Source organism: Phodopus roborovskii, unplaced genomic scaffold, assembly GCF_943737965.1.
Source record: "Phodopus roborovskii unplaced genomic scaffold, PHOROB, whole genome shotgun sequence".
Lineage (NCBI taxonomy): Eukaryota > Metazoa > Chordata > Mammalia > Rodentia > Cricetidae > Phodopus > Phodopus roborovskii.
Window position 1 is genome coordinate 20,805,571 of NW_026126588.1, and position 15,184 is coordinate 20,820,754.

The window sequence follows — 15,184 nt, forward strand, 5'->3', positions numbered from 1 at the left end:
TAATTTGCTATCAGTCTTTAGAACCTGATTGGAAAAGATGGTTTGTCAACAGTCACCTTTGACCCTGGTCTCTTTTCTCAGTCTTTATAATGCTGCCTAGTGCCTAACAACTTCTGGTTCCCCATTGTCTAGAAATACAAAGTTGTAATTCTTTAGCTTGAGTAGGGAAGGTTGGGGAGAAAGCTGGAGAAAGAGGGTCTTAGTGGTGTTTCTACCTGCCATAGCTGTGGCACACCAGGGAGCCATGTGTGCTTAGAACAGGCTCGTGTGAAGCACAGCCACAGCTTCAAAAGCCGAGCTGATGTAACTAATTACAAGACTGTTTATCCCAAAGATACAAGGGGAAAAACTACTGACCCAAGTTGTCATGACCAAATTAATGAAAGCTATGTGTGTGGGCACCTAACTTCAGAGTTCATGACTAATTCATACCAAGGTGTAGACTGTGCTTTTTTGAACTTTAAAACAAATGCCATGTCATGTTTTATTGTACTAAAAACAGAATTAAGCTAAAAATTAGTAATAGAAATCTATTGGGAGCTTGTTATAGTGGTACAGACTTGTAACACACTCCATGAGTTGGGTGAAGGACAGTTCTGAGTTTTGAGTCCAGCCTGGACCACCATAGCAAGTTCTAGGTTAGTCTGAACTACACTATAGGACCCTATCTGAAAAAGAAAAAAAATCCCCCCAAAATAAATGTATGGGGAGAAGCTAAACTACATTCATTTCTCCTTACTCTAGATTCAAAGAGGAATGCTTACTGGAGATGAGGGACATTTTAAAAAGGGGGTAGGGGCTGTGTGCCACTACCCACTTTGTGACTTAAGAGCTAGTTCTTGGAAATGATCTTTGAAATAGATGATGAGCCGCTAGCTGCATTGACTAAGGAAAGCAAACATTAAAATCAGTGTTCTTAGTGAAATGGAAGGTGTTACTGTAAGCTGTTACATGCCTGCATATTAAAAACACAGACCCAAATAGAACAACTTAAAACACATAAAGTACCCATGAACACAAGATTTGCAGTTCTGTGGTCTATTTAAATTTTACGAAGTTAATTTCCAACAAAGAAATGGAGCTCTCAGGGAGTGCACTGGACTAGTGTACAGCTCCAGGCTGGCCTGAAACTTCCTTTCTGCTCTTCTCTCTCAGCATCTCGAGTGACTATTTACAAACTAAACGGAAAGTACTTAATATACCTATATATTTACACATATGGTGTATACAGATAATGTGCCATTATAAATTGGGTGAATCCAAGGCTGACTCAGTATTGGAAAGTCAATCACTGTATTTTCTCATATCAGCATTCTAAAGAATTGAAGTTACTTGATACATATCAGCAATCTAAAGCATAAAAATTACATGATACATATCAGTGAATTCAGAATAACCATTGTCATTCAATATAATATTTATAAACAGTATCAGTGAACTTGACATTCTAAGTCTCCTCCTGCTAGCCCCTCATCTCCCCAAAAGGGCACAGATGTTATATCAGTGATGAACAGTTGAAAAAGAAACCTTACCAGTAGGCTGAAAAGATGGCTTGATGGGTAAAGAAAACTTGCTGCCAAGCCTGACAACCCAAGTCTGACCCTGACACCATCCACAGGGTAGAAGGAAAAGAATAGATTCCCACAGACTGTCCCCTGACTGACTCACATATATACACTGTGGTGTGTGCCTGTGTGCACACACAGGACTAATATAATTTTAAAAATTAATAAATAAAAAGGGCCCCAACATAGTGGAAGAGGCGTGGTGTCTGTTCAGGGTTGTGCTGTTGCCCTGGCCTGTGGAATTAGGCTAAATAAATGAATGGCAGGCAGACTGGAAAGAGGCAGTGAGACGGAGGTTGTGATTATCAACATAGAAAAATCAACATAGAAAGACAGCTGTAGAACTAAGGATGAGGTTAACAAGGCTGTAAATGGCAGATCAATATGTATATGCCAGTTGTATATTCATATTATCAATTAGCTGTTGGAAAAAAAAGAGCAAAAGATGAGCAGTAACTTTTACTGAACCAATCTAAAAAAGAAGATGAAAGAATAACCAGCCTATTTTTTGTAGCATCTAAACTACAAAATACCAATGAGTAAATCAAAGGAAGGAACGCCTGTTAACTGTTTTTAAAATGCAGATGTGATACGATTGAGATAGAATAGCCAAAACTTTACTTTAAATCCCTTTTAGGTTTATTGAAGCTGGGCATAGTGGCGGACACCTTTAATTTTGTACTTTGAGAGGCAGAGGAAGGGGAAGGGGATGTCTGAGTTCAAGGCCCCATGCATGCACGCGCACGAACACACACAAATAGGTTTATTTGTTATTTGTATGTGTTCTTCCTAGTATCCACAGAGGTCAGGAGAGGGCATTGGGTCCTTTGGAACTAGGGTTGTAGATAGGTTGGTTGGTTATGTGCCCTCACGTGGGTACTGGGAAGCAGATCCTAGTCCTCTGCAAGAAGTGCTCGTAACCACTGAGCATCTCTCCAGTCCTACCAAAAATGCTTCTGAAAAAGGAGAGTAATTTGGAAGTCTCAAAATAACTCTTTCAAGATTTACTTTAAATAAAATTTTGTTGGCAAATGGGCAGACAAATAGATTAACAGAACAGCATCTGTATTTGACAAAGTGACATTACTTTCCCTGGTGTTGGGAAATTCAGTGGATGAAATATATATAACAAATGGTACTTGAACTATTGAATTTCATATGCAGAAACTTGTCTTTATCTCCACTTTTTATCTAAATATTAATTCAAAATGAATCATAGTTCTAAATATCGTAACCAGAAGCTTTTAGAGAAAATGTGTTAGGCAAAGAGTTTTCAGATAATAAGGGACTGGGAAGATAGCTCAGTGAGTAAAGGTACTTGTCACCAAACCTGATGAGCTAAGTCCAGCTCCCGGAAGCCAGAAGGAGAAGACAACAAGTTGTCCCCTGACCTCCACGTGTGCCCTTGGCATTGTTGACGCCTACATATACACAAATGTATATACAAGTAGCCCATAAAAGGAAGGAGAATTCACAAACACCTTCCATTTGAATATTTTACAAAGACTATCAGAGGTATGTAAAACTTTATCATTAAGTAGTTGAAAAACCAGCAGCTCCATATAAAAGATTTGAATGGCCACTTCAACAGTAACCGTGCACAAAGAAAGAATGTCCAGTCTTAGTGCGCTTTGAAGAACAACTGAGCGTTTAACTTCTGTCTCATCCAAGAGGAATACTCATGAAGAAGCCTGTGGAAATATTCACATCTGCTTTCCTCATTATTACTGTAGACTAAAAATGAGCAGAAACACTATAGCTATTAAATGGATTAATGGACTGGTGCGATACAATAGCTCAGCCATTAAAAGATGAAGTACTGGGCCAGGCATGGTGGGCTCACTTTTAACACCAGCATGCTGGAGGCAGAGGTGGTCAGAACTTTGTGCGTTCAAGGATAGCCTGATCTACATAGTGAGTCCCAAGTTATCCAGGGCTATACAGTGTGACTTTGTTCAAGATAAAACAAATGAAAAAGAAGTACTGATGATTTACATATCCATTATGATGTCAAAAGCCAGACCGAAGATGCCAGTTATTGCACATTTGCGGAGGTTTGGCTGCTTGAGATAGTGCATGGTAGCTGCTCTGCTCCCTCATGCCAGTGATGTCTGCAGGACCTGTGCAGTGTAAGCTCTCAGTGTGCTTAAATGTGAATGCACGGACACCCTGTGCAGAAGCCATAGGTTTCCCTCAGAATGATGCCCTTACTTTGGTTTCTCGAGACAGGGGCTCTTCTGTGTAGCCTGGCTTTCCTGGAACTCACTCTGTAGACCAGACTAGACTCAAACTCATGGAGACCCACCATTCTGTACCTCCCAAATGCTGGGATTAAAGGCATGTCCCACTACTGCCTGTCTTAAAATGTTGTCTTTTAAATTTGTTTTCCTTTTTTAGCAGTGTTGAGATGAAGCAGGGTCTTACATGTAGCCCACATTGACCTTGAATCTAATAGGATAGTGGTCCTCCTGCCTTTCCCTCCCAAATGCTGGGATTACAAGTATGCTACCATGCCCCACATTTTAAATACTTTACCTCCAGTATCAAGTAAGCCATATAACATTATAAGTCTTTAATTCTGCCCCTTCCAGGTGTTGAAGTGCCATCAAAAGACTCGTTGCCAAAGAAAAGGCCCATATATGAAGATAAAAAGAAGAAGAAAACACCACAGCAGCCAGAAAATAAAGAAGGTTTGTATATAAAGTAGCCTTTGGTTTAGAAACAATTACACATCTTTTTCTCTCAGCTTTCAGCAGAAAGTGTCTTTCTACATGATGCATGTATGTGGATTTTTGAGGCCAGAGCCTAGGACCCTGCTCAGCCAAAGGGTTGTATTACTTGGTTATATCCCCAGCCCCAACACTGCATTTTTTTCTACCGTCATTTTAATCATTCTCTCTTGATTCAAATGAGAGGCAAAAGGAAAAGTACTTTAGGGATTACAGAAGAGTGTTCAGTAGCTAAAGAGTGCTTGCTGCTCAATCATGAGGACCAGAATTAGGATGCTAGCACCCCGGTAACAAGCCAACATCCCACAAATGCCTAGAATTCCAACTCTCAGGGACCCAATGCCTTTTCTAGGCGAGTGTGCACTCACCTAAACCTTCAAAACAGTCACACACATAAATACACCTTCAAAAAGATGCTTCAGACCGAAATATCTGCAAAAATATAAATTATTTTTCTCCTTGCCCTGTGATTTTTATTTTCTGCTTGAACAGAAACAATGATTTCCTGTATAAGTGGTGTCAAATGTTTCCAAGACTTAGGGTTCTTACATCAGCGATTCTTATACTGTGCTGAACGGGATATTTGAAGAGAAATTACAGACTGCAAATGTGCCTAATACACTTTCTGCTCCTTTTTTAGTATCTGAAGCTTTGGAAATAAGTTCTCCTGTGGAAGTTGTGGAGCAAATAATACCAGAAAAAGAAGAGATAACCCCTTCAGTTGGACCAGGCCAGTAATACCAGCTTTTCATTAACTCATGTTATATAGTGTTCATGACTCATAAGCGACCATCATTAAGTAGTTCGGAGCCAAATATCTTACTAGCTTAGAAGGTTTTCTTCATCATTCTTTTCTTTTTTTCTTTCTTTTTTTTTTAAGTCCCCTTCTTTTCATTTCCACTTCGAGAAAATATCCAAGTGCTATTTGGTTTTGTTTCTCTTTAGTAATGTCTTTAAAATATATGTTAGAGACACCGAACAGTTTTGGAATGTCTTTATGGTTCAAAAATCTCTAAATCTGAAGTTTTAACCTTATGATGTAAAAGCAAATTGGAACCATCTTTAGTTAGAATGGTGTAAGAACCATAAAACAAGATCTTTTGAAACCTTAGAAGTTAACTTTTACATACTAATCCACATATGTTCAGCCTATTCATCTGTGTGTTTGTGTGTGTGTACATACAGCTTGCAAACAGTGGCAAAAATTTTTGCCTTTTTTTCTTTTTTAAACATTGTTCTGATAAGAGCAAAATAAAAATTCTGTGTACAGTGTATGAGTTGAAAGTTTTAAAGAACTGAGTTTATTCATCGTTTTAAAATCTAAACAATTTGTTGTTTAGGTTTCTACTTTATTCAAATACAAAATCTGGCTTAAACGTAATATGACATTGAAACTATATTAAGAAATTGTGAAACAGTGAGTCATAGTAAATTACAGCATGCTAGATAATACTGAAAAAATAATTCTAAAGAAAACAGTTGCATAAACATTTTTTCATAGTTGAAGCATAATTCAGTGTACAGCCTCTCACTCTCCAGTACTTTCTTGTCATAAATGGTACCTTGTCCTTACAGAGGAAGAAGAAGAAACTGAGGATGCTGGCTTAGATGACTGGGAGGCTATGGCCAGTGATGAGGAGAGAGAACAAGGTAGGTAACCACGAGGACATAGTGATAATCCATTGATGGGTCTCGTGTGATTCTCAATCCAAATGAATGTTTTTTCAGAAGGCCATCTTTAAGGTGACAGCTGCCAGCATGGTATGAGTAGCTTGTCTGAAGCGCACCTACACAAGTCTAGCAGCGTGAGGTGAAGATTGGCGCAGCCCTGCTCACTGAATAAGATGGAAATGTTTGTCTTCTGGTTGTTACACTTGCCTTGTTTGACTATCACCCCTTTCTTTGAATTTAATATTTTACAGTTTTCTTATATTCTTGAGAATGTTTGGCTCTTTGATTTTTAAGGTCCCTCCTCCTTTTTTTTTTTTTTTTTTTTTTTTTTTTTAAACGGAAAGTTTTAGTTAACCAAGGGTTTCACCAGGTTTGTAAGTTTTGATGTTAATATTTTCTAGTTTCCAGTCTTTTATCTATTTTATTTAGTGTGTTTCTTAACCTACATAATTTGGTGACCAGAGAATACCCATGATTCTCTGTGTCTATGCCTGTCTGTCTATGTGCTGAACATTGACCCCAGGACTTTGCCTTTAGTAGGCAGGTGTTGTCCCCTGAGGCATTTGTCAGTGACTCTTTGTTCTCTATGGAAGTGTGGCGGCTCTTGATTTACAGCCCAGTACACGCCCAGACATTTTATTTTCAAATGTGATTAGAAACTAGTTTGTACAAGTTGCCTTGGCTTTTGTATTGAGACCAAGTGTGGTGATTGTTTTATCCAACACTATAATTCTGAGTTTGTGTGTTTACATATGAGCCCACATATGTATGCACATTCTCTTACAAGCCCACATGTTGAAAAGGTCTTCCACTGTGATTATAGATTGTTTATTTTCAGAGTCTTTTAATTTTTGATACACACACACACACTTCTTTCCAATGAATTGGGCCTTTTATTGTAATTGTTTCCAAGTAATGGCCATTTTCATATTAAGCATCTCATATTTATCTAAATTACCCTTGACTTAAAAGGATGTTTTCTGTCTGCCCCAGGGAGACACTTTGCTGCTGCCCCCTTGGGGGGAAGAAGCACTAGTCTTACTGAGTGGAAAGGGTTAAAGAGCGAGTTGCATAAACTCTTCCAAAGATGTCTTAGGGATACAAAGCACGATGACTTCCGCTTCCCCAAGGCTCTATGGCTTTGTTTGCTTGTTTGTTTTATTGTTTTTTGAGATAGGGCTTCCTGCGTAACAGCTATGGCTGTCCTGGAACTTTCTTTGTAGTCCAGGCTGGCTTCGAACTCAGAGATCCGCCTGCCTCTGGCTCTGGAGTGCTGGGGTTAAAGGCGTGCACCACCACTTCTTAATAGCACCGGGGTGGAGGGGACAGCATAGTTTACCTGGAGTACTTGAAGCAGTGTGTTAACACCTAATATGATTTATGAAGTACATTTTCTTTTAAGCTTTTCATTTTCATTCCTATTTTGATCTGTTTCTGTTTTTCTCTTTTCGTTTGTTGAATTTTGTTATTCATATTAGTTCATTCTCCAGCCCTTTTACACAGTGTCTGAGATAGGATCTCATTATCCAGCTCAGGCTGTCCTAGAACTTGGTATTAGAGATTTTTAACTTGAACATTTCAACTAGCAGTGTCTAGTGTTACCTCTTTCCACTTAGACTACAGGCTACTTTAGGGTACTTAAGTGTTTATCCAACTCCCAGTTTATATACTATTCTCCCCCCACCCCCCATTTAATTTGATACCTTTTTTTTCCTATTTGATACTGGGTCTCAGTCTGTATGCACCAGTATTCTCAATCACAAGTGCATAGACTCTTTTCATTTAGATGATAATAACCTTTAGATGATAATACCATTTATTTCTCATCTGCTCTTATTTCTAGGGTTTATAATACAGGGTTTTAATCACACAGTAATAGTATTATAATCCAGCTATTGCCATCCTCTCTCTCCCTTCTGGTCTTGGTATGTCTGGACTCCTAATGTCTGCCAGTTAACCCTGAGGCAGCTTCAGATTTCATCAAAGCACCCAAGGGGAAGGTGTGCTCAGCATTACACTCAGCTGTCCCTGTTGTCCTGCCATGAGTCCTGGCATAGTAATGTTGCCTCCGTCCTTAGTGCTCGGTGGTGGTCTTCACTCTGTCAGGAAAATGTTTGGCATGAATTACATATGAAGTTAAGGTGACTGCCGTAATTATTGTACCCATTTTCCCCTTACGTTACAGTCTCTGTTCTTTTGACATAATCTATGATGTTAGCTTTCATTTATTTTCAAATCAATTCCTTTCCCTCAAAGAAGGAAATAAAATTCACATAGAAGTACAAGAGAACCCTGAGGAGGAGGAGGAGGAGGAGGATGAGGACGAGGAGGAGGACGAGGAGGACGAGGATGAGGAGAGTGAAGACGAGGACGAGGAAGGAGAAAGTGAAGGCGATGAAGACGATGAAAAGCTGTCAGATGAGAAAGACTCAGGGAAGACATTAGATAAAAAGCCAAGCAAGGACGCTAGCTCAGACTCTGAATCTGACTCTGATGACGACAGAACCAAAGAGGAGCGGGCTTACGACAAAGCGAAGCGGAGGATTGAGGTATTTCCTCCTTGTTGTTGCTGTCCGCCTCTTTAGCCCTTTGTGTCATTAGCATACATAGCTAAAGGACACCTGTGATTCCAGCACTGGGGAAGCAGAGGCCAGCCTGGTCTACAGAGAGTTCCAGGACAGCCAAATACACATAGAAACCCTGTCTTAAAAAACTTAGAAAAAGGAAAAGTATTGATGATGACCAGTATGTCTAGTTTTTGAAGTATTGGACCATGGTGTTTCTGACACCGGTCTAAACCAGGGAGCCCCCTCCCCCTTTTTTTAAAGTCAGGATGAAGCACAGAAAGGACTTGAAGCAGTACTTAATTTGTCCTTTTGTTTTGTTTTGTTTTGACCCCATATCTAGAAACGACGACTTGAACATAGTAAAAATGTAAATGCAGAAAAGTTAAGAGCTCCTATCATCTGTGTGCTTGGACATGTAGATACAGGGAAGACAAAAATTCTAGATAAGGTAAGAAAACATATACGTTAATAGTTCTTTGAAGCTGGGTGGTGGTGGTGCATGCCTTTAATTCCAGCAATCAGGAGGCAGAGGCAGGCAGATCTCTGTGAGTTCGAGACCAGCCTGGTCTACAAAGAGTGAGTTCCAGGACAGCTAGGGCTGTTACACAGAGAAACCCTGTCTTGAAGAAAACAAAAACAAAACAAACAGACAAAAATAGTAAGTACCTTTGAAAAGCTTTAATATCATTCAGCATGGCAGGTTCATAAATCTGCTGCCTGTTCCTTTATATTTCAAAGAAATTAAGACATAGGAATTGGTAAAGGAAAATGGATTATAGATTTATTTACAAGTTGACCAAATGGGATCATGGGGAGAAAAGTGGGATTAGTTTTTGAAATTTTTGCAAAGTATCGTAGGGATTTTGTGTAATGCTGTAATTCCCTTTTCCAGCCTTGAAGAGTTCTTTGTCCTTAGCCTCTTCCTTCGTTAGGTGTAGTGTGGTGTTGTGTGCGATAGGGTGGTGTCGTGTGTACTGTAGGGTAGTGTGGTGTGGTGTCGTGTAGTGTGGGGTGGTGTGTGTGTAGTGTGGGGTGATGTGTGGTAGTGTGGGGTGGCATGGAGCGGTATACTGTGGGATAGTGTGGAAAAGCAGGGGAAGCCTTTCGCTCCTTCTCAGAACCCAGCTTCAAGGTCAGGACTCCAGAGTGCCCAGAGTTTTGTAAATGAGTAAAGGTGACAGACAGCCTGGAGATTGGGGGGAGGGGTGTATGAGTGTCTCTTTTCTTGAAGCTTTAGTTTGGGGTCATTGTAATGCAGCACTGTGTACCCAAAAAAAAAAAAAAAAAAAGAGTTACCAATTTCTTACTGATCATGTTTTTTATCTTTTTCCATGCCAAAATACCAATGTTAATTTGCTGTCTTCTTATAGCTGCGTCACACACATGTCCAAGATGGTGAAGCAGGTGGTATTACACAACAGATTGGTGCCACAAATGTTCCACTTGAAGCTATTAATGAACAAACTAAGATGATTAAAAGTGTAAGTTACATTATGTTACTTATTTTGTTGATGTAAGAAACAGCTCTCACCTCAAAAGGCATATGATAGTTTATTTTGAAACCAGTTATTAGTGTGCATGGCTCAGAAACAGACTCAGAGGAACCAACATGGTATCAGTTTTATGAAGTTTTTATAGAACAAGTCATAAATCAACATGTTTTACAAATATGTTGGTGGAAATTCCTGGTATGAGAATTTCTCCTTTAAACTTCAGGTGTTTTCTGATGACATTCTAGCTTTGGGTAAATTCCCAGAGGACAGTCCCTTTGGTGGACACCACTGTCCGCCACTCTGAATTGACATCTTCATTATTTTGCTCTAGATCCCTTTCCATTTTTCCCTTTTCTCGAGGCATCATTGTTCTGAAAGTACTTCCTTTCACATTTCTCTACCATTACCCAGGATCTTCATATTTTAAAGCTGATCTCAGGTTTGGGGCTTAAAAAGGGACATTAACTTTTTTTGCCATGAGATTTATTAGAAGAGCTGTGGCTAAGTAAGGATACCTTGTCTGGGAAAGCAAGGGTGTTCAGTGAGGGAGTGTTTCGTTACTCAGGGCTCAAAAGCCGAGGGCACAGCAGCAAAAGTTTATATTCCAGCGTTTTGGTGTCATAGGCAGGATTACTGCATGTTGGAGCCCAGTCTGAGCTTCCTGGAAGTTCTAGACCAGCAAATTAAACTAACGGGTTGTTTTGTGGAATGTTTGGATGTCTTCAATATTTTAATGTTAAATATAATAAAGTATATAACACTTAATGGAGCTTATAGTACAAATCCTGTGAGTGACCTTGCTAGGACATAGAGCCTTGCTAATTAACGGAGCTACATAGAAAATCCTTAGTTCACTTTTTTTTTAAACTTGAATTTGACTTCCTTCTTGCAAGTTTGATCATGTGGCATGTGGCTGTTTTGTATCTTGGTGTTGGTTTCCCTGGCCAGTTTTCCAGTTAACTTAATGTGGTATTGTAATTTTGCAATTCATTGTTTTGAATCTTTAATTTATGACTTTTCCCCTAGTCCAGGTTGGACTTGTACTTGGCAAGTCCTAACCCTGCCTTCCGGTTGCTGGGATTGCAGACACAAAGCACCAATCCTCACTTAACTGTGTTTGTGTATGAGCTGCCTGTTCCATCTTCCTAGCTCTGGGATCACATATGCATGCCAGCACCCCAGGGTTAGGGCATCATAACGAGGGCCCTCATACTTGATACAGGCTCTTTCCAAAGTTACAGCTTCCAGTCTGGTTCACTGTCTTTTAAATAGTAGTTGCTTTTAATTAAAACAACAACAACAAAAATAAGTTGTGTGTGTGTGTGTTGCTTGTTGGCCTATATACGCTGTCTTATTTATGTACCCACAGAGGCTCGAAGAGGCAGTGGGGGTCACATGGAACTGTAGTTACAGGTGGTGGGAAACTATCCAGTCTGTGTGTGTGGCCCAAACCTGGGTCTCTAGAAGAGCAGCAGTGTTCTTGACTACTGAGCCATCTTTCTGGCACCCTTAAATAGTACTTGTGGACGTTGCTTGTTGGAGGGTTCCTAACAGTTTACTTTTGCTGCAGAACTTGAAACCTTCTGATTTTGGTACATAAAGACCAAACTCACCATTAGGCCTGTCCTGTAGCTCTCAGTATAACTCATACATTTGTGATTTAGTTTGTATTCAAGCACTGAAATGTGGAAATTCGGTTCCTAGTAAATGTTCATTTAAGGCAAACATGTGGACTTGAAACATTGTCCATTTCATTCAGTTTGACATAGAGAAGATAACATTTTGAAAAATGAAGAGTAGGAAAATGCACAAAACGATTTAAAATTTTGTTTGTGAGACTCTTGTTTATTGTTTCAAGATAAAAGGGTATGTGCGGGTTGGGTGTGGTAGGGTATGCTCTTACTTGTAGCACTTGAGAGGTTGAAAAAGGGCAGTTGCACATAGGAGGCCAGCCTGAGCTATAGGGCTGGGGATGTGCATCATTGCCAGAATGAGTTGCAGAGCCCTGGCTTGGATCCACCACCCACCCCTGTAGAATAAGTGAGTGAATGGACGGACATTGCATCATGCACTTTTTTGTCCAGATAATCAAATGCATATACTCTTAACAGTTTTCATCCAACTTTTTGATTACTTTGGTACTTTAGATTTGCTTAAAATTAAACCAGATATTTTTATGTTGTACTTATTGTGTGTCTGTGGGGGTGAGTACATGTTTTGGTGGGGATAACTTTCAGGAGTTGACTCTCTTGAGATCTGCTGATCCAGACACAGTAGTTTGTTCATCAGGCCTGTCTGCAAATGCCCCTAACCATTGAACCACTCCACCCCCAGATAATTCTGTAGATAGTCAGTTTTTGTAGATTACATACATACATATCAGTCATATATATGGTTTTTCTCTGCTTTTGTATCATTAAATTATTAATTAAACATTAAGATATTTACAGACTTATGTACAATTTCAAGAAGAAAACTTTTTTTCTATGAAACTTATTTTTATGTTTGTATCTGTATTTGTGTGGGCTGCCCCATGGGAGGCTAAGAGCAGGTGTTGGACCCTCTGGAACTGGTGTTACAGATGTTTTTGATTTGCTTGATGTGGCTGCTACGAATCACGTTTGTAAGTGATCTAAGACAGCAAGTACACCTCCAGCCTCTGTGAGACTTTTATTGATAATAAAGAAGATATTAACCATTGTACTATTTGACTCTTGTTTTAAGATGATTCCTTTGGGAAAAGGAAGTACTGGATTTTTCAAGGTTGGAGTAAATTGTTTTGTAATGAAGCTTTCATTGTTTTGACTTCCCTTGAATTCTACTACATCTTTCTCTACCATTTCTAGTTTGACAGAGAGAATGTCCGGATTCCAGGAATGCTGATTATTGATACTCCCGGACACGAGTCCTTCAGGTAAGACGAAGCCTATTGCCATCAAGGAAACCACTTAACTCAGTAAGCCTAATATTGGGATTTAGTGATAAACTTTGAGGAGTTCTTTCATATCTGCAATGCTGTAATCTTTTGATCATCATTGCTTTGTATAGTGTCATATGTTCTCTATGATTGGAAAGAACACCCTTAGTGTAGAAGGCACAGTGGTTCCTCATGAATTCCTGCATTAGCCCCCCCACCCCCCCCCACACACATATGCATTTCTCCGTGCCAGGTGATTGTTTGGTGAGTTAAGGACGATGGCATGATGGGACCCTTACAGCATACACAGACTCCCCTTTCTGTCAGCCCTCAACAGTGTGGTATAACAGCTGTTCATAGAGCACGCAAAGGGCTGCTATCCAGTTGTGTCCCCTTCCCTGATGTGCCTGGCAGTGGACATGTTGCACATTCCAGGCAGTTTCCATTTAAACTTTATGAAAGTCTGAAATTCAAAGTGCCCTCAAATTTGAAAGTGTACAGCGATCATCATATCTGTTCTTAGAAGGATTAGGATTTTTGCATCATGGATGGTTATCACATGTATGTAACCTAGAGGTGACACTGTGTGTATGAGGGTTGTGCAGTTTGTATGCAAACGCTATGCCATTTTATGACACCAGATCACTGTACATTTGGTGTCTGAGGTGATGAGCACCAGTCCATCCCTGCAGACCTAGAGACTTGTTTTCTTCTGTTTGTTCAGGCTTTACAAAGAGATATTCAGATATTCAGAAACGGTGAGAAGCTCTCCACTGACACCGCTCTTTCTTCTTTGACAGTAACCTGAGAAACAGAGGAAGCTCTCTTTGTGACATTGCGATTTTAGTTGTTGACATCATGCATGGTTTGGAGCCCCAGACAATTGAATCTATCAACCTCCTCAAATCTAAAAAATGTCCCTTCATTGTTGCACTTAATAAGGTAAGCAAGCCCTCGTTTGAAAATACTCTTTTCTAAGATTATGTTATTTTAGATTAACTTGTATGTTCTTGTGTGCATTTGTACACATGTGAATGCTGGCTTCCAAGGGGTCCAGAAGAGAGTCACTCCTGTGGAGCTGGCCCTACAGGTGCTTGTGAACTTCCAGACAAGGGTATCTTATTGCAAGATAGTGTGAGCTTCTAATTGCTGAGCAATTAGATTAGGTGGAATGCTCCTTAATTTTTTTTATTAAAAATTTTTTATTATATTCCTACGTGCCCACTCATGTTTTTATTATAGAACTATGTATAGTCAAATTATGGACTCAGCTTGTGTAACCATTAGTGGATAAAGAAAATATGCCATATGTATAAAATGAGATACTCTGCTATAAGGAAGAATGACCTGGGGGATATATGTAGCTCAGTGGTGAAATGCTTGCATAAGGTATACAAGGGCTGCAATCTGCAGTACAGCCAACCCATTATCAGTGAGAAGTTGTCATTTTCAGAAAAATGGATAGAGTTGGACAGCATCATGTTAGTAAGCAAGTTCATCATATTTTCTCTCATATAGACTCTAGATTTAATTTTTAGGAAGAGGAATGAAATCAGTCAAGCAAGTGGAGAGATAAGGAAGATTTGTGGTCAATTTGTTTAAAGTATAAACAAATGTATGAAAATCAGATACTTATTTTATACAGTTAACATGCTTATTTTTTAAAACAAATGTAGTGTAATGTGTTCAAAACCACTTGAGACTAGTTGTACTACTTAGTGAGCTTTGTCCATTTCATACATCTGTGTGTGAAACCATCACTACCCAAAATGTAGACGACCCTCCATCTGCAGAGGTCCTCACTCCTTTGAAGCCATCTAGTCTTGCACCTGGAGCCCCAGGCAAATGCTCAGTTTTGAAAGAAAAAAAAAATTATCAAATCTCCGTACTAGTTTTGATAGGACTTGTGTGTGTTGTATTCTCATTTGTCATTTTGTTGTTCCTGTTGCTATGGCTTTTTATTTTTTCCTGCTAGGTGAGTTGTAACTTTTACTTATAGAGTAATACTCCATTATTAGGTAATATCACACCCGATCAGTTCCTGCTGTAAGATATCTGAGTTCTAGTTTCTATTAGTAAGGTAGCTGTGGACATTGTATATAGTCATTTATTTTTGTTTTGAGTAAATAGCAATAGAATTATTGCATCATATGTATAGGTGGATGTTCAATTTTATGAGAAACAAATTTTTCAAAGAGTATCATTTTACATTTTTAACAGGATTGTATCTATATTCTGTACA

General features: G+C 39.3%; 1 protein-coding gene across 1 annotated transcript in view; it reads left to right on the plus strand.

Moving 5' to 3' along the window:
- The window catches only part of Eif5b (eukaryotic translation initiation factor 5B), a 42,743-nt gene that overhangs the window by 17,002 nt on the left and 10,557 nt on the right, over positions 1–15,184 (plus strand). Inside the window, exons 7-14 of the mRNA XM_051204460.1 lie at positions 4,157–4,255; positions 4,935–5,024; positions 5,870–5,944; positions 8,222–8,514; positions 8,873–8,980; positions 9,903–10,013; positions 12,872–12,939; positions 13,743–13,884. Coding sequence (XP_051060417.1) covers positions 4,157–4,255; positions 4,935–5,024; positions 5,870–5,944; positions 8,222–8,514; positions 8,873–8,980; positions 9,903–10,013; positions 12,872–12,939; positions 13,743–13,884 — 986 coding nt within the window. The remainder of the gene's footprint in view (positions 1–4,156; positions 4,256–4,934; positions 5,025–5,869; positions 5,945–8,221; positions 8,515–8,872; positions 8,981–9,902; positions 10,014–12,871; positions 12,940–13,742; positions 13,885–15,184) is intronic.